This window comes from Camelus ferus, chromosome 18 (assembly GCF_009834535.1).
Source record: "Camelus ferus isolate YT-003-E chromosome 18, BCGSAC_Cfer_1.0, whole genome shotgun sequence".
NCBI lineage: Eukaryota > Metazoa > Chordata > Mammalia > Artiodactyla > Camelidae > Camelus > Camelus ferus.
Genome location: NC_045713.1, coordinates 9,966,322 through 9,984,792, shown reverse-complemented (window position 1 = coordinate 9,984,792; position 18,471 = coordinate 9,966,322). Strand labels below are relative to the sequence as shown.

General features: G+C 44.8%; 1 protein-coding gene across 5 annotated transcripts in view; it reads right to left on the bottom strand.

Annotated features, from left to right (window-relative positions):
- The window catches only part of SDK1 (sidekick cell adhesion molecule 1), a 718,389-nt gene extending 701,860 nt beyond the window's left edge, over positions 1–16,529 (bottom strand). For all 5 annotated transcript variants that reach the window (XM_032459946.1, XM_032459947.1, XM_032459948.1 and 2 more), the window contains exon 1: positions 15,956–16,529. In XM_032459946.1, coding sequence (XP_032315837.1) covers positions 15,956–16,199 — 244 coding nt within the window. In that variant the 5' untranslated portion in view covers positions 16,200–16,529. The remainder of the gene's footprint in view (positions 1–15,955) is intronic.
- Positions 16,530–18,471: the final 1,942 nt, after the last annotated feature.

Below are 18,471 nucleotides of genomic sequence, written 5' to 3'. Positions count from 1 at the left end.
AGGTACCTTGGGAGTGGATAACAGATCCTTCTTCATCGCCACAGCATATGACAGAAACTCAAAAGGGACAAAAACATTAAGATTATCAAACAGTACACGTATGTATCATCCAAGAAGTGAAAACATATCAAGGCCAAGAGGCCAGAAAACACACTCCTGAAGAGAGGATAAAAGAAACCTCTAAAATGTAAGCCAGCTTGCTTAGGCCACACCAGCCAGTGGGTACAGAGGAAATCACACTGATGTGAATTAATACCTTAAACTGGTCAGCTAAGTCCTCAGATGTTCTTACGGGCACTCAACCACCTTAAAAGGCCCTACACAAGTGTTCCTGGGTGCACTAATCCTGAGTGCTCCAAGCATGACAGCTTGGCAGACCCCTGGCAAGAGAGACTCATGCCTCCCCTGTGGAAAAGGGTGGGGGCTTCCTGCAGCCAGACTGTTTACACGCTGAAGCAGAACATTAAAATAGCTTAGTAACGTAGTTCATCTAGTTGATACACACCAAATTTTTTTTTCTTTTTTAAAAACACACCACATTCTGTACTATTTCCTGTGAGGATCCATGGCCTGACTTACCCCTGACAGTTTTAGTTAGCAGTGGGTCGTCGTACCCCTCCCCACCCATGCACACACACACACTCCCTGTCACAACTGGCCCTGGGGACCCGCCTCCTCACACTGCCCCCAGACAGGCCCACAGCTGAAGTGCTGCAGAGGCATCTCAGGCCCACATCTATTACTCTCTGCCAGCTGCCACCTGTGTCCGTATCTCAGCTCCACCCCAGCTGAAATCCCAATCACAAAAAGATTCATCCTGTCTAGTGACCTCAATAAATTTGATTGCCAATATTAAATTCACTCCAGAGTGCCATCAAGAGAAATAATCCCTCTCTGTTGAGGTTTTATGCTAAACAACAATTGATGGTACCTAACGCAATGGCAGGAAGGGTATGATAGGTCAGTAAAGTCATCAGCAAGCCAAGAAACCTCAAAAGTAAAAGAAATACATAACATTATTTACAGGGGAGAAGGTGGGGAGGGAAAAGGCAGAGAATATAAAAAACAGATTGGAAGAAAAGGACAATCAAGGAAAGTCAAAAGGTCAAGAAACATGTAATGCCTTCTGTGTATTTTATTTTAGTTGAAGAAAGAGAAACACACTAGGGGTTCATTTGATCTGAAAAATTAATGAACACAATAATAGTTATGATTTATTAAAGGAAGACACTGTGCTAAATGCTTTGCATACGTTAACTCTTCTAATCCTTATAAAAAACCTTGTGCAGAGATATTAACTTTTCATTTGATAAATGAGCAACTGAAACAGACAGGTTATGTAATTTGCCCAAGGTCGCACAGCTTATAAAGGCAGAGCCAGGATTTGAACTCAGCTCTAAGAGTCATGACACCATCACATTATAATGCCAATATACTACATCCAATGGCTGAAAAGCACATTTTCTATGTAGGTATTTTAAAATGAAATATATCTGTATTTGCTTATATGAAATGATCTCTAAGATACATTATTAAATGAAAAAAGACAACTATTCTGAGGCCAGTCTCCCAAGTATGTAACGGTATGCTACTATTTGTATAAAGCCAAAGAGTGGGAGAAAAGATAGGCATCTATGGTTGCTTTACACATAAAATATCACTGAACAAATATTCAGACTGGGAACAGTAACGACCTCAAGCAGAAGGGACCAAAGGACTGAGGAACAGAAAAGTAGATCCTTTTCACTACATATACTTTGGTAGGATACAAAACCCATGCGTGCAACTTTTCATGAGGAGTAAGCATTACATAATAAAATATAACTGTAAAGTAAAAACCTGTCATGAAAGGATACATTAAGCCTCCTTGCTTACCAAAGATAAATAAAATAGAAGCTTAAGAACCACAAAGGCACACATATTTTAATACACCATCTTCTCTAGATGTCTCCACCTGTAGAAAGGTACCTATTGACAATGTTCGCATCCTAAACATAGACCACATGTGCTATCACACAAAGAAAGGACAAATTCTGCTGAACATGGGAAGAGAGACTGCAGGTAGGAAACCCTAACGAGATAGGGAAGTACAACGGCCACTCAAAAACAGTAAGCCGAGGGAGACAGGAACAGGCAGGCGCAAGCCTGCTCCTGGCGGGCCTGGAGAAGCACGGCTGTAGAACGCAGCAGAGCCTTGGAAAGAGGGAAGGAAGATACAGGCACATAAGCACCTAAAGCAAGGTAAGGGAATGGAATTCTCACTTTCCACTTAGTCTGGAAAGATGAAAACAAAATCAGAATAGGCAAAGACCAATTCCATTTGTTGTAATTCCATGAATAACATGTCCATTCAGAATCAATATATGTTCTTTTGCTTGTCTTGAAATATTTACCTTTAGAATCAGTACAATTTTTAACTTATAGTGCAATTCAAAATTACTGGCAATGCTTAGTAAGCCCTCCCATTTAAAAGGTTTGAATATTGTTTGCTCAAAGAAAAGCAACTGCAGCTAGCTTAAGCAAATGGGTGACATACCAGAAAACAGACTTGAGGAAAAGCTGAACATACAAATTTGGGGACAGACAAAACACAGAGCAGCTCTGAGGTGGCAAGATTTGTAAAACTCCATGAAAACAAGTCAAGATGACACAACAGAGAAATGGCCCCTGGGCCCTGCTGTATACCAGGGCCATTCTCACAAAATGGTGCCTTTTGTTGCCTACTACATTACTGCATTCATACGTAACAATCTCCTAATTTGCATTTATATTTAATATAAATTTATCGATAATTCATAATTTATGAAAACATTTAAATTTAAAATCACTAATTTTCATTTACAAACGACATGCTTCAAAGTTTTCATAAAGAGTACCATAGAAAACTTGAATTTATTAAATGTATTCAATATCAGAGTGGTTATTGGGAGAATGACACTAGAATCATAAAACAAAGATTAAATGGCACTAATCAAAAATCGATGGTACAAATGTGTTTATCAATCCATCTTTCAAAGGAGTTTTTGTTATTACAATGAGCCTGTAATTTAAGATACTGCATGCCTTTTTCAAGTAGATGAACAAAATAAGACCCAGAAACAGTCATTTAAGTTTCCTCAAATAGAAAAAAACAAAAAACAAAAAAAACCCAAACTCTCAGGTCCCCATTAATGCAACCTCAGCCTGAACCACTAAACCATGGTAAATAATTGCCTTCATAATTTTTTAAAAGTTATAAAATACTTATTGTTTGAAACTTAGAAAGTGCATAAAAAAAGAAAAATTTCCCGTAACACATATAAAAGCTCTTTAAGCAGGACAGTCTACTTCCTTACTCGCCATATATATTATGAAACAGTAATTTCTTATCCATTTCTGACTTAAAATTATACCCCTATTACTTTTTTAATCTATTACACTTTTCTGTAAGATTTTATATCATTTCTTATTTCAAATGCAATCTAAGCCCATTACAGAAAATCTGAAATTAGAGAAAAATCAAAGGAAATAAAGTCACTAAGAGACAGCTGCTGCCGGAATCTTGGCACACTGCCTTGGCCCAGACCCTTTTCTACCCACATCTGTATGAATGACCCTAAGTCAGAAACTTCCCACCACGTGTGCTCACATCACACACAAAGGGCAGCAAAGCCGAAGAACAGGGACTCTGGAATCAGCTAGCACTGCATTCAAAACCCAGGTGCACCACTTAAGTGGGTGACCTTAACTTCTCTGCACCTCAGTTTCCTCATCTGTAAAATAGAGCTGCACAGAAACACCGTAACACACTGCCTAGTGCATGAGAACACTCAACAACGACAAGCTATTGCACTGTTACACATCATGTATAACCTCATTTTTTACCTAATATATTCTGAAAATCTTTCCATGTCAATTAGATCCAGTCCTACAATATTTTTTTAATACCAACATAGTACAACAGTTTTCTTATGTGCCACATCAGCCACTAGAAAAGATGTCAGGAAAATTCAGATCCTCACCATTTTGGTCAGGGTTGCCAGACACTATCACACATAGGACAGAGGATTCCAACCAACCCAGCTTGTTCCCGAAAAGAGGGGAATGAGAGTCAGAGCAGGTTAAGACTCCCATTCCTCCACTAGATGATCTGAAAGAAGTCACAGGGCAAAAGGGGTTTGGTTGTTTTGGATTTTTTTAATGTATTTTATTGCCAATAATATTTGTGATGAAATTCAGCTTATTGACCTCAAGAAAGAGTAAGTTATAAAGCAAAAAACTTGTGTTTAAAAAAAAAAACTCATAAGTTACCTCATTTTCAGCTAATAAAATACTAAACTATGAATTTTAAGTTGCTACAAAGGATCCATCTACATAGAAACATACCACTATTTATGTTCCACACTTGTGATCCCACAGAGAACAGCAAAGTTAAAGATGTAGATGACCACTGGCTTTCTGACTATAATACCGTGATACTAGATTTAAGTAATTTTCAAAGGTCAGGAGTTGGTCAAAACCAACCAGCCAACCATATCAAGGTGACACAAAATGGCAAATGTCTACATTCTCGTCTGATACTTATCGTCAATCATTGAGTGACTTCATACCTGAAACATAGTCCTCCCTCCACATGCATGCTTCACTTCAAATGTTGTTAAATGTAGTTTACCCTTGTGCATTTGACCTAGCTCTCTGAGAGCTAAGACCCAAGTCCCATTTTTCCACAGCTAAGACCCCAATTTGGAATGTAAAGGAGGTGATTTTGGAATGTGTTATCTAAACATGAAGGTCTTGGTGTTTGGTCCTACCCAGTGAGAATGCTGTCATTACCTAGACACTGAGTTCCTCACTCCTGCTGCTCAGTCTCTTTCTACCTGAATCCTTCATGTTCCCAAGTGCTAAGCTGAATCCCCAGACTCTAACACGACCTGCCTGCTTGTATCCCCACTAAATTGCTATTTAAGCTGATCTCCTAGATTCTCCTCTGTCTTAGCACTTTGCTGTCTGTACTTCACTCCCTTCTTCAGCTTTCAGTTTCTTTCTTCTTGAAGTACATCTTTTAGTAGTTCCTTCTGCAAATCTCTTCAAGCGATCAACTTCATCCTTATCTACAAAGCTTTCATTTCACTTTTACTCTTGAATATTACTTCATATGGATATAGAATGCCAGGTTGGAGTTTGTTTCTCCTCCAAAGCACTTTGAAGATATATTCAATCATCTTCTGTTACCAAAATGTCTTCCAGTCTAGAAAATGGCTTTCCTCAAGTTGCTTCTTTCTTGTTTCTTGCGTTTCATCTACAACATATCTAGGTATGGATTTATTTTTATTTATCCTCCTCAGGGTTTGCTTTGCTTCTTAGACCTGAGAACTCAAGCCTTGTATTTATTATGGAAATCTCTCAGCCATTGTATCTTTGGATAGTATCTCTCCCACTCTATTTCCTCTTTCTAGAAGCTCACAGAAGGTAATACTGAACTTTCTCAAACTAAAGTTCATGAGTTTTAACCACTCATTTTCCATCTCTTTATCCATCAGTACTGTATTCCAAGCAACTTCCTCAGAACTCCTCAATGACTAATAGTTTTCAATTATATCTAGTCAGCTGTTTAACCTGTCCATCAAGGTTGAGGTTTCTAGGAATTCTATTTGGCTTCTTTCCAAATCTCTGTGTTACTTTTCCTAATCCTGTGACATTCTTTCATTGCAGTCTTACCCTCTTTGTCTCTAGTAATTTCAACCCAATGGTTTCCGTCCTGTGTCCCAGGAGCACCACCTGGAGTACCAATTCTCCTATACACAACATCTGCCAAATCTCCTTCAGAGTGATTCGTTTCCTTGTGTGGCTGGCAATGCTTCATTGCAGGGTCCTCTTTAGCATGAGTTGTTTCTTCAAGAGTCCTAGGTTGTTCATCTGCTCTGCAGGACAGTTTCACACTTAATTTCTGAGGGCTCCATTGGTCCCCGTAGTTCTGGACCGGATTTTGTGCTAACATCTCAGCTTGAGGGTTAGCTGCACTGTAAGCAATGTTAAATTTTAACCTACATTGTGAAGTGCAGCTTTTCTCTATTTTTATTCCTAATTATGCAAAACCCCAGGAAGAGAGCATTTTTTTTTGCACTTCCTCAGCCCAGTGGGCAAGGCTTTTCTAGTCTTTTCACAGATAAGACACCTTCGAGGTTTTACACAGGAGGACCTCAACTCCATCTTCCTTCTTTATGCAGACCTAAGGCCATGTTCCTTCATGAGACCTTCAGGACCAAGCTCTTGGGGTCTACACCCAGATCTGAAACCACCACAGGCCTTGAGCTCCCAATTATACCTTCACTTTGAATTCTCTCTTCACTTCTGGCTCTTGGGACCTCCTGGTTTATCAGACTCAGGAATGCCTTTGTTTGTCCTTGCTAGATTTTTGTCCGCAGTTTCGATGTGTCTGCAGCAAGGGTGGGAGTAGAAGTCCTCTGTATCAGCTCTGGCAGCGGTGTTGCTAGAAGCCTCCAGTAGTCACAAAATATGAAACTGTGAAATGATCACTTCAGAGAATTGTGATGATTACTTACCATTTTGCCAGATGACAACAGCCATTTTTTTTTCAGCCTTGAGAACAGTTTTCAAATTGGAAAAAATAAATATTCCCAAGGCATTTTAAGATCATTCTGTCACTACACACTTCAAATGTCTTCATAGTTCTTTTCTTGCTTGAGAATTTTAGCAGTATGAGAAAAACACACCTGTTGACTCCATTTTCTCCCTACCCATTCATTCTGTAATCAGCTTCAATCTGCTTTATAGTCCTACAACTTTAGTCCAATTATACTCAAGAAGATTAACATTTCCCACCTAATCAACAAATCCAATGGCCTTTTTGGTCCTCGTATTAAATTCACTCCCACCAACCCAACCTCTTCCTTCTTCAATTCATGCCACATTAGTATTACTATACTGTAGTCATGACAACTGTTTACACTGTTCGCACTTCCCATTCCTTCCTACAGTGGCTCATTAATACCTAGTATTATGAGAAAAGACAAAATGAATGAGGCATGATTCCTGTTCACAAAAGTGTAAACAACAATACCACCGCCTAGCACTTACTGGATGCACATCGCGTACTTGGTAAGGCGCTGAACACCTTATCTGTGATCATATCAATTGATCCTCACAGTAGCTGTGTGAAGTAGGTACAATTATGAAGTAGGTACAATTGTACAATTACACTTCAGGGATGAGAAATAACACTGAAAGGTTAAGTAGCCAACCCAAGGGAAGCACAGCAAGCTTTTATGAGTCAGCTTTATTTGATGCCAAGCCCATCCTCTTAAACAACATGCTATAGTACCTATACAAATATTTATACCAAAAGCCAAAAACTCTCCTCTGATTGCAAAACTCATATCTAAACACCATCTTAACAGCTCTGTCTGGATGCCTCAAAGGTGCCTCCCATTAATATATTCAAAACCAAAATCACAATCATACCGCCCAAACTGAAGTGGTCTAACTTCAGTGAATGACTGCCCTAATCAACCCGTCATGCAAGTCAGAAACCTGGACATCGCCCTAGACATATCCTCACTCACCCTCAATATCCAACTGAGTTCTGTCCCTGTGTGCCTACTTCTGCCCTCTCCATCTCCAACACTACCACCCTGGCCCAAGCTACTTCTTCCTCTTACCCCAACTGCTGATACAGTCGAACTCGTCTACAGTCATTCGTTCTGGTTTCTTCCAACCTATTTGAAATTTTGCAACCAAAATGCTTTTTTCTTCTCAAGATTATGCTTTTAAAATACAAACCTGACCATTCTACAAATTTCACAAGCAACAGGAATGCAAAGACTGGTGACAGCCGAGTTTCAGACACAAAGAGAAAGGCGGTTTCAGTGAGAATCAGGAAGGACCTAAAAAAAAAGAAAAGAAAGAAAGAAAGAGAGAGAGAGAGAGAGAAATCCATCCAGATGTTAAAAAAAGAAAAGAAGAAGAAGAAGAAGAAGAGGACCTGAGCACAGAAATGGAAGCAAACAGATGATGACAAAGAGGACAGCACCTGAGGGGTTCCCAATACTTGGCTCTCTTATTCCTGACCTGGGGCTGACTCCTTAGTTTGCCGAGCTTCAAGGTATTATTCTTGTGTGATACCCCAAGATGCCACCAATGAAATCCCCTTTTTCTTAAGTAGCTCAGACTGATTTTCTGGTTTGCAACCAAGAGAGTCTTATCTAAGAAAGAAAAAACCCTCAGAAGAGCCAAAACAACACACTTAGAAAAAGGGGACATGCCTACAAGGTGAAAAATAAAACAAATTCCTCATAAAGTAAAAACACCTTTGGCCAGAAACTATATAAAGATGTTCAATGTTTGTAAACTCGTGTGTCTCCTCCTTTTAAAGGTGTTACATAAAATGCTGGAGGGTAAGAGCTATGTTTTCTTTTATGTTCTTCAAACCATCACAGCTATAGTAGAGCTAAATGCTAAATTTAAAAAATTAGTAGTAAAAGCACGACTGTACAAAAACATAAATCATAAAGTTGCATCCTTGGAAACCCACTCCCTCTGGGAACAGTTTATTCATGCGCTCGTGTAAATAAAATGTCTTTTTTCTAGTAATACGTTACCACTACTCTATTTCCTGGTTGTGATTTGCATTGTAAGGTATTATAAACTCACCCTGCTCATAGCTAAGAATTTTATATATTGCACAAGTACTCTGAAAAGCACTGTACCATGGAAGGGAAAAAAACAGCTATGGAAACTAGGGATTACATCGTATATAAACACTTTTTCTGTTGCCATCTGGTGGCTCATATACTAATTCAACATTGACACCCATTGTACAGAAAGGCTTGGCCCACAAAATCAAATCTCCTATTTTTTTGCATCACATTTAACACCTGGGGGGAGGCAAGATAGAACTGACCTTCACTTTGAAAACAGTCCCTCTCTCATGAAAACACATACAAAATAAATTAAGGATCACACTAAAGAGAAAAGCACACAGACACCTGTGGTTATGACCATCCTTATCTAAGTATGAGTAGGTTATACCTATGTGATATAAGCTATGATATCCCTCCTCATCCCAAGGCTGTTTCCTAACTAGCCTCCTTGGGTTGGTAAAATTCTTAATAAAGGCCACTGATGGCACTCCCCTAGTAGCCATACTCCTCTTCCAGTTGCCATAGTTACTCCTTAGTTGCCTTGCTATATTTTTCTTGGAAAGATCATTCATTTTGGTGAAAATCAAGCTTACATATTTGAGAGTTTCCAAACGTCTCACAATAAAGAATCATGCCTAGAATACAGAGGAGCGTTCTGAAAGGGCGAAAAGGCAACAAAATACTGCACCAAAGGCTAAATTTGTCTGCATAATAATATGGGCCCAGGAGTCCAGCCCATTCTCTAAAGCCCATCTCTCCAAAGGCTGGCCTTGTCAGTTAAAACAGACACACAAGAAAGCCAAAAACACTGCAGAAACTAGTCTTAGCCCTTGTTCAACAAGCTAATCTCCAAAGATCAGTATGTTAGTAGATTTACTTGACTGATGTATTTGTTATCAAGAAATTGGATTATTTAATTGATAGCTGTTATCTTCACTAAACATTGTCTATATATCACCAGAGTGCCAGCTAAGCCTGTTAAAGTGAAAAATAATTGTTGTGTTAATTTTGAGGGCCTTCTAATTTACTCAAAGTCCCTAATGAAGACAATTAACCAACATGACATTAGGATGAACCCAGAAACATCAACAGACACCATCTACTAATCTCTTTAATTACTGATGGTCACTGTCCAGTAAACATTCTTGTATTACTAATTCATATCTTTTTCAATTTCTCACTGCATTAATTACCTCCCTAGATTTCAATTAGTCTTGCCCTTTCTTCTTTCAGACATTTAAATAAATAAGCATCTAACATTTTAAAGAAATTTATTTCTCCAAACTTCAAACTTACACTGATAAATTAAGTCACTAATTCATCTTACAGAACCTAACACTTTGAGCATGAACCATTTGCAGGCTAGAGTAAATATAGCATGTGTAAGACAGCAGCACCTAAGGAGAAATATTATATTGCATCTTAGTTGTCTTCGACATTGTAAATACCATGGCAAAAGTAAAATGAAGAGAATTCAATTTTAAGAGCTAAGACATATAGAGTTACAGAATCCCCAGATAGAATACTCACCTAGAGAGTCTGGTGAGGGCAGAAAGGATATGACAAAATATAGAAGATCAAAGACTCAGAGCAGAGCAATTCTGAAGATCTAGTATAACCTCCAACTCTTACAGGTGAGAAAATCAACTCTGAGGCTAAAAGATCTGCTCACAGTGCAAGTTAGTTACAGAATGGAATGAAAATCAGGTCTACTGGCACTTGGCCCAATGCCTTTTCCATTCACCACATCCCTGTTTCTGAGAAAGCTTTATAAAAATATTCTCATTCCCACAATACCCACAGGAGACCCTGGGGACAGGGGCCTGGAGGCAGGCTAAGGCAATGAAACTCTGGTTTTAGAGCAGCCTGTCAGTAGGTCGGACCACCTAAATACCAGAACAGCAAACATATAAACAAGGGTTTCCTGAAGCAGTACTCCCAAAACATTTTTAATTTTTGTATTTGAATACAGTAAGAATAGCATTAAAATAATGAAGCTGTAAGACTAATAATATATTTCTCCAAAACATGTCTCAGGTATGGAATCAATAAATGGCAGGTAAGTATCTGCCAAACTATGACACACTCTTGCATTTCAGGGAATCATTAAAAAACAGAAGACTAATTTTTATGTGCTACTGTTATAACAGGAAGTGCCATCTTCATAGTCCCAGCTGACAAAATATATTCTCTTGGGATCACAGGTACAAATGTTTATAATCTTTTTTATAAAACAAATTTCCAAACTGAGGGGGAGATTTAAGAAAATGCCTTATAGAAACGATGAAGTAAAATTACTATTACAATAAAAGAGACTACACATATTAAAATGCGCAGGTACAGTAGATAAAAATACACCATCACTGACTAGGAGTATTTAACCAGATCATAAAACTTATATCAACGTCTTTAGTTGTTTTTTTTTTTTTAAGATACTTCTACTTTAACTCCTCTTTATACTATACCTTTTCAACTTGATTTTCATTCCCCACCCTCAAGCTCTACTCAATTTTCACGGATTTGGACTTAAAGCTCTGCTCTTACAACTACTGCTTTTCTTACCTCGTACAGAAATGTACATCGTGACCCAGTCAAAACCCAGCTCTGAGCTTTCAGTCTCTGTGTCTGTTCCATTCTCTAGACTTAGTCAGTGGGTATTACTGGCTTCAGAGCTCGGGGATGCCTGGAGGAAGGCTCTGACTCTCCCAACAAAAACAAGGACTCTCAGGATGGACAGAATATAAAGACAACTGGTAGGTAGACTTTAACTACAGTGTCTTGTTTGATTCCACTCAGTCACCCACTTAACTTGTCACGACCGACTGTTTTACTCTAATATTTGCGGACACAGGAAACTTCCAAGCTATGTATAATCCCAGTATGTAGCCAAACTTAACTGTAGTCAGATGAAACACATGCTAACAAAAATCAGTACCTTACAAACCCCACCTCTTACTTTCATTTTAAGGACTTAAATGCATTTACTTGAGTGAGGATAAAATAATTTTCCAAGTGTCCTTCAAAGAAATGGTTAGTACGCTCCCAGTGGCCAATTCTGGAGGGAACAAATCTGCCAATCAACTGCCACAACCCCATTCTCAGCTGGAATTTGACATTTACATTGTAAGAGGAAAAACAAATTCTTTGAAAAGAAAAACACCAAAATGGCAAGTCATGTTATTATGGGAGAGGGATAGGTACACGCAGGGGGTTATGCATATTCTTATTTATTTTGTTTACTATAATTTTTACTATTTTACTGTAACAGTAAATACGGTAACCTGAACCTTGAGGTTGTGTTACTGAAAACAGTGTGTGGAGAGCATCGGCTGCCGTCGTCCCCTCGGCGTGGATCAGACGGCTCCCTCCCCCCACCACAGAGAGCAAGGCTGCGCAGGAGACGCCCCACCCATGGGTTACGAACGCAGCCTGTGGATCAGGCAGCCAGCTTTCCAGTCTGGCTGCACTAGTCCTGAGACCTTAAGTAAATCAGTGAACAGCTTGGTACCTCAGTTTCCTCACAGGTAAAATGAGTACAAAGGGCCACGTGCCTCCCAGGGCTGCCGTGAAGAGGAAACTGGGCCTGCCTGTAAAGCACTTAGCGCTTGGCACACAGGGCTCAGTACAGGTGAGGTGCAGTGGCCACACAGACTGCACGGAGGGTGACAATCACTCATCACTGGATTTACAAAACAGTTACCAACCAAGTGGCCAGCCGCCATCTGTTGAACATGTAGGGGTCTAATAAAACTTAATCAGTAAGTACCTGAGCGAGTACTAAGTGTAGCACTCGCTGTGAAGACTCTAGTGAGGCACGCAGCCTGAACTCAAGCTCCAGTGGAAACTCAAATTACAAAGATTTGAGGAGAAGGGGGCCGGGGGTAAGAGGAACAAGGGAAACAAATCACTTCCAGGGGAACGGGAAGCACCAAGTGCCCAAAAGGAAGCTAGATTTGTATTAAACCCAATTAGCACTGTTTTGAGATTTCTCCAGCAAACCAGTGGCAGAGAAGCCTAATTAGCAGGCCTCACTCAAGGCTTAGATTGGCCCAAGAAAAAGGGTCCAGGTAGGAGTCCAGGTTACAGCAAGTCAGGCTAAGAATGGCAGAGCACTGGGTGAAATTATGGGTTTGGCCAACAAGGATAAAACCATAACAGATACACAAGAATCACCCATGGAGTTTTAAAATCCTCCAAACACCCTCCAGGTTGGAGGTGGAGCCCAGATCAGTGTATTTTTAAATTGCTCTGGTGATTCCGATGCGAACCCCAGAAGAGCACAAAGCAGGAGCTTGACACTGTCAGTAGGAGTAAACAGGATGAGTGACTAAGAAGCTAATTAAGTCTGGAAGAAATTTCAAACTTTGAAATCATGAACACGGAACAAGTGAAAATCAGCTGGAAGTGCAAGGCTCACTGCAACTGGGAAGGTAGGGGGACACACAGACTGTAGAACCACAAGGCTGGACCAAAACAAAGGTAAAAGAAAAATCAAGTCATGTGATCTCATTTTAAAGGATTACAGCAATGGTTCTCAAACTTCGCTGAACACTGGAACCACCTGAGGAGTTTTTAAATCTCCTGATGCTCAGGTCAAACCACAAGTCAATTAAAACAAACTCCGGAATTGAGATCCAGGCCTCAGTATTGTTTAAAGCTCCCAGGTGATTCCAGCGCGCAAACAAGTTCAAGAAACACAGGGTAAGAGAGGTTCCAGGAAATCAGCAGGCAAAGAGAGATGAGGAATAACAAGGCAGTCCAAGACAGTGGTTCTTAAGCTCTGGGGTGTATCAGAATCCCCTGGAAGCAAGCTCATTTCTTCAATGTGGCTTGCTGAAGAACAAAAGGAGCTGGCCCTGTACAGGTTCACCAAATCCCCCAGACACACAACAAACTTCGAGAACCACGGGCCCCAGTGACTGGAAATAACTCACAAGGAGAAACTGAGAACTAAGAATGGTCCCAAAGTAGTAACTGAGAGGAGCATTCCTCGCCCTCTCCATCTGATGAATACAACCTTAACATGAGGCTGTGCTGAATATTACCAAGATCAAGAAGCCTGTCAAAGGTCCAGCAGTGAAAATAAGGCACCACAGATTTCACACATATGACACTTATGACCCTGCCATCCTCCATCTCAGAAGGCATCCTTCTGAAACACTCAAGTCTTGCTCCCTGGTGGACCACATACCGAAAGCATGCATTGCCACCTGCCTTTCACAATTAAGAACACTTAGCTCTTTAGGAATCTAGAAAAGTCACAAACATACAACAATAAGCAAAGTACGCAACTCAAATTCTTATTCCTATGTAGAAAGAAACCCCAGGACTATTTCCTTACATTTGGAAAATCTGAACCTGGTATTTCACATAATGGTCAATTATGCCCTCTGCTCATAACTTGGGCTATGTAACGCTATGTAACCTTTACTAGTCAACATTGCACTTTTTTCTCCCAAGATATCATGACCAAGCCTAACCACAAGAAACACCATTAGAAGAAAAACACTGAAAAGAAAAATTAGACATTGCTTCACCTAGCCACAAAGTAACATGCTACTTATGACCCGTTCCAACTTAGTTGTAAGCATTCCATTTAGAATGTTGCATTTTATCTGATAAGATTCAAGAGAATACATTCCCCTTGCATACCACCAACTCATCATCCCATCAGAAATCTGTATAGCAGCACCAGAATTTTCATTTTCAAGATACATGAGCTTTTGTCAAACGGTGACATCTCCCCTATAATATGAATTTTCAATGATATAAAAAATGATGGATATATTACACATTTCACAGAGCACAGAGAACAGAAACCTGTCAATGAATTTAAAATTTGTGACAGCCTATTTGAAATTTTACACTAAAAGATCTGTACACTTTATAAACCATATAAATGTAAAATAGGTACCCACAATTTTTACTGGCGACTAGGAATAAAATAGTCCTCCCTAACAAAGTTTGTTGCCTTAGCATGTTTTTATTAGTTAATGTATTTTCATTAACATTAGTTATACAAGCAACACACTCTGCAGCCTTCAAACTGATAAAAACTTGAAATTTGCATAATATACTTCAAAACAAAGCCAGATTTTTTCCTCCACTGTTTGAACTTGTGCACAAATCTTTAAACGTGTCAGTGTACAGGGCTTACTTATTGCAAAGTGCAAGTCACTGTCTAAAAAAAAAACAATAAACACCGTTTCTATCTTAAAGGTCATCCCTAAGTGACTGAGATACCTTCATTTGAACCCAGCTTCTCTGGCAATCCACAGATCCCATTTTACAAAATGACTTCATAAATGCTTTTCTACCAAAGTCAGTCATTAAGCAAAAAAGCACAAATAAGTGAAATGAAAATTTTCCAAGTAATGGAGGAGAGTTAAATTAACCAGAAACATGGCAATTTGTTTTCATGTTGCAAAACATGAAAGCGGGCATTCATGAAAGCCTGGGGGAGAGGGCGGGGAGGACCACAGTTTGGATAACGAGGTTAAGATTAACTAAAGAATTGCGAGTTCGTTGTTTAGCTATGGGATGACAGGGTTGAGTTCAGACGTTTAAGATGTGATTACACCGAAATCGGGACGTGCCGCCCCTCGCACATCACCTTCCCTGGCCCTGGACGCAGCTAATTCGAGTGCAGAGCTGGCCGCTGGGTGCACCTCCGCCCCTCACTGTGACAGCGGTGTTCCACCCGGCTGGGGACACCGAAGCCGAGTCCCCTAAGCTGCCACAGCAGCGCAGGCAAAGCATGTCCCAGGCCCCCACCAAAGGCTGCCTTAAGACCGTTATTTCTGCCGCTCGCTCGCTCGCTCGCTTGCACCTTTGCTCCTTTCCAGACAAGCAAACTTCAGGGAGAAGGGATGCTGAGCGGTACGGGGTCGCTGCCGGGCCCTCAGAACGTTCACGCAGATGCCAGGGGCAGCGGGGCTCCGGAGAGACGCCGCCTCCCCTTCCGGGCGGTCAGCGGGTCTCGGCAGACGGGCAGCACCCACTTGGGGGTCGGCACCGTCTTCCCCACGCAAGCCCCGGGAGGGGCGGGGGACGAAGCCTCGGGGCGACGCCGCGCGCCCCGAAAGTTCTGCTCCATCAACTGCCGGGCACCCCCTGCGGGCGGGCCCGGGCCTGCGGGGGCCTGGGACGGGGCTGGGACAGGCGGCCCCAGGTGACCGGCACCTGGCACCTGGCGGAGTCGGACGGACGCCCGCCGCCCGGCCGGGAGCGAGCGGCGGGCTCGCAACTCGGAGGCTCGGGTACTCGAAGCGGCACCCGGGCGCGGCCCCGCCGCCCGCCCCGCGCCCCGCACCTACCTTGAGCCAGCGCCCGGAGCAAGTGCAGCTGGAGCGCCGCGAGCGCCCACCATCCGCGCCGCCGGCCCGCGCTCAACTTTGTCGCCGGCCGCCCGCCGCGCTCCCCCGCGTCCTCGCCGGGGCTCCCGGGCGCCGCGCGGGCTCCCCGGGGCCGCCGCCGCCGCTCGGGGCCGGGCAGGGACCCCCGCGGCCGCCCCGGGCCCGCAGCGCCGCCGCCGGCCGCCAGCCGGGCGCCCCGGGCCATGCCGAGGAGCCGCCGACCCCGGCCCCGGCCTCGGGCCCCGCGAGCGGGACGGCGGGCGGTGGCCTCCCCGCCGGGCGGCCGGGTGCGGGGGGCGGCGGGCGCTGAGGGGCGCGGCGGGGGAGAAGTTGTCAGCGGGGAAATTCCTGTTACGGCAGCCCCTCGGCCGGAGCGCCTGGGCCGCGCGGCGTCTCGCGAAGGGTCCGGCGGGCGCTGAGGAGACGCCGCCGCCGCCGCCGCCCCCGCCCGGTGCTGAGGAGAAAGTGCGCCCGCCCGCGCGCCGCCGCTCGCCCTCCGCCGCCGCCGCCGCGCCCCATTCACAGCCCGGCCGCACGCGCCGCCCGCCCGCGCCCGCCGCCGCCGCTGATTGGCCGAGGGGAGGTGGCTCGCAGGCCCCCCCCACGGCCCGCCCCCACGCCCTCTCCTGTTTTCAAACTCGCCGCGCCCGCCCGCCTGGAATTTCGCGCCGGGCCCCGGGCTCGACTCCGGCGGCTTCCCGCGCCGGCTGCGCCCCCTAGGGACGCGCGGCGGGCACTGCAGGCCGGCGCCGGCTCGGCACGCGCGCCCCGGGCGCCTCCCGCGGGGGCGGCTCCGGCCATGCCAGGCCCCGCGGTGCGGGCGGGCAGGCGGGCTGGCGCGCGTGCGGCGGGGGCGAGGGGGGCGCGGGCCGCGGCAGGTTGGCGCGCCCCTGGATGAGCCCCAGCCCGCCCTCCCCGCCGCCCCCGGGAGCCGCCCTCTCCCACCCGCAGGCGCCGTGTTCGGGTGGTTCCGCGCCAAGTTACCGGGACCGCAAACGAAAAACGCTCCATCGGGTTTTCAGTTCCCAGCGACAAAAAACACCTCTGGGCGCAGCCCCGCCGCCTGCTACAAGGAGTGGACGCAGGCTTTGTAGGGGCGTCCAAGGTCATGGGTGGCCTGCGGGGATCACAGCGCCGGCGGCTTCTCACTGTGGGGTGGGCGGGTCTCCGCAAAGTCTCCTCGGGGGAAGGGTCCCTTAGGGGCGAGGGTCTCCTGGGGGGTTTTCTAGGGGAAGGCCTCCTAGTGGGGAGGGTCTCCTAAGGGGCGGGTCTTCTAGGGGAAGAGTTTCCTAGGGAGAGGGTCTCTTGGAGGAAGGGTCTCTTAGGGGAAGGGTCCCCCAAGGAGGAGGGTCTCCTGGTGGGAAAAGTCCCCTGGCGTGGGGCCCGGGAGCCTGTGAAGGGGGGTGGGGCGCGGACTCTGGAGCAGAGCAGCATGTGGTAAGCATTAGCCGAGTTTATGGGGTGAACTAAGCGCTCTGGAGGCTGGGAGGCCAGCATTTTTGTGGGAGGACGGCCTGGAAGGTGACACACAGTCTGATGCCTGGGGCATGTGATGATTGAGATCACAGAAGTGGTGACGGCGACTGGACAGGGCGTGCGCCTCACTCCGGGCAGCCCTGGATGTGGGTTTGTTGCTGCACCCTTTATGTCCCAGCCGGGAAGGACCCAGGCGGGAGAGGACAGCGGGTCCCTGTGGCCCGAGGTTCCTGAGTGGGAGCTAGCTCCCGCTTCCACAGCACCCACCGTGTGCTACCCAACCTCTATTAAGTCTTAACAATGCCCCTGTGAAGGAAAGATGGGGAAACGGGGGACCAAGGACAGCGGCCAATCTGAGGAGGAGGATTCTGAGCTAGATTGGACCTCAGGGTTTGCCTAACCCCTCTTCCCACATCATGCAAGGAAGGTCAGGAAAAGTGAGATGCAACCCAAAGCTGGCATGTTCTCTGAGAATAAACTGAAGCACCAGTGTGCACTGACTCCAGAGCACCGCAGGACCCAGTGGGCCCGTGGTGGCCTAAGGACACGTGGATTTGGGGGGGGTGGGGGTCTGCTTTGACTTTCCACTGCAGCAGCCATGGGCCTCTTCTAACTTTCAGGGCTATGTGAGAGCCTAGCGGGGGAAACGAGAGACACCCACAGTGGGCTGAACACCCCCCGGGGGCCGGCCCTGTGCAGCATTACCACTCCCACCTCCCCCACCTGCTGTGTGACAGGTGCTGTCGCTGGTGCAGACGGGGAAACAGGATGAAAGAGGCGAAACGGCTTCACCTGGGGGCGCCCCTGCTTTTCAGAGATGGGGGTGGGGCACGAGTGGATGTGGGTTTTGAGGTCTTAGCTCCACTCTTTCTAGTTGTGAAATCTGAGCAAATTGCCGGCTCTATGTTCCCGTGAAAAGTCAAGAATAATTCCCATCTCACAGGATTATTGCGAAGGAGTGAGATAATTCACACTCAATAAATGCTAGTTTCCCTTTCCTC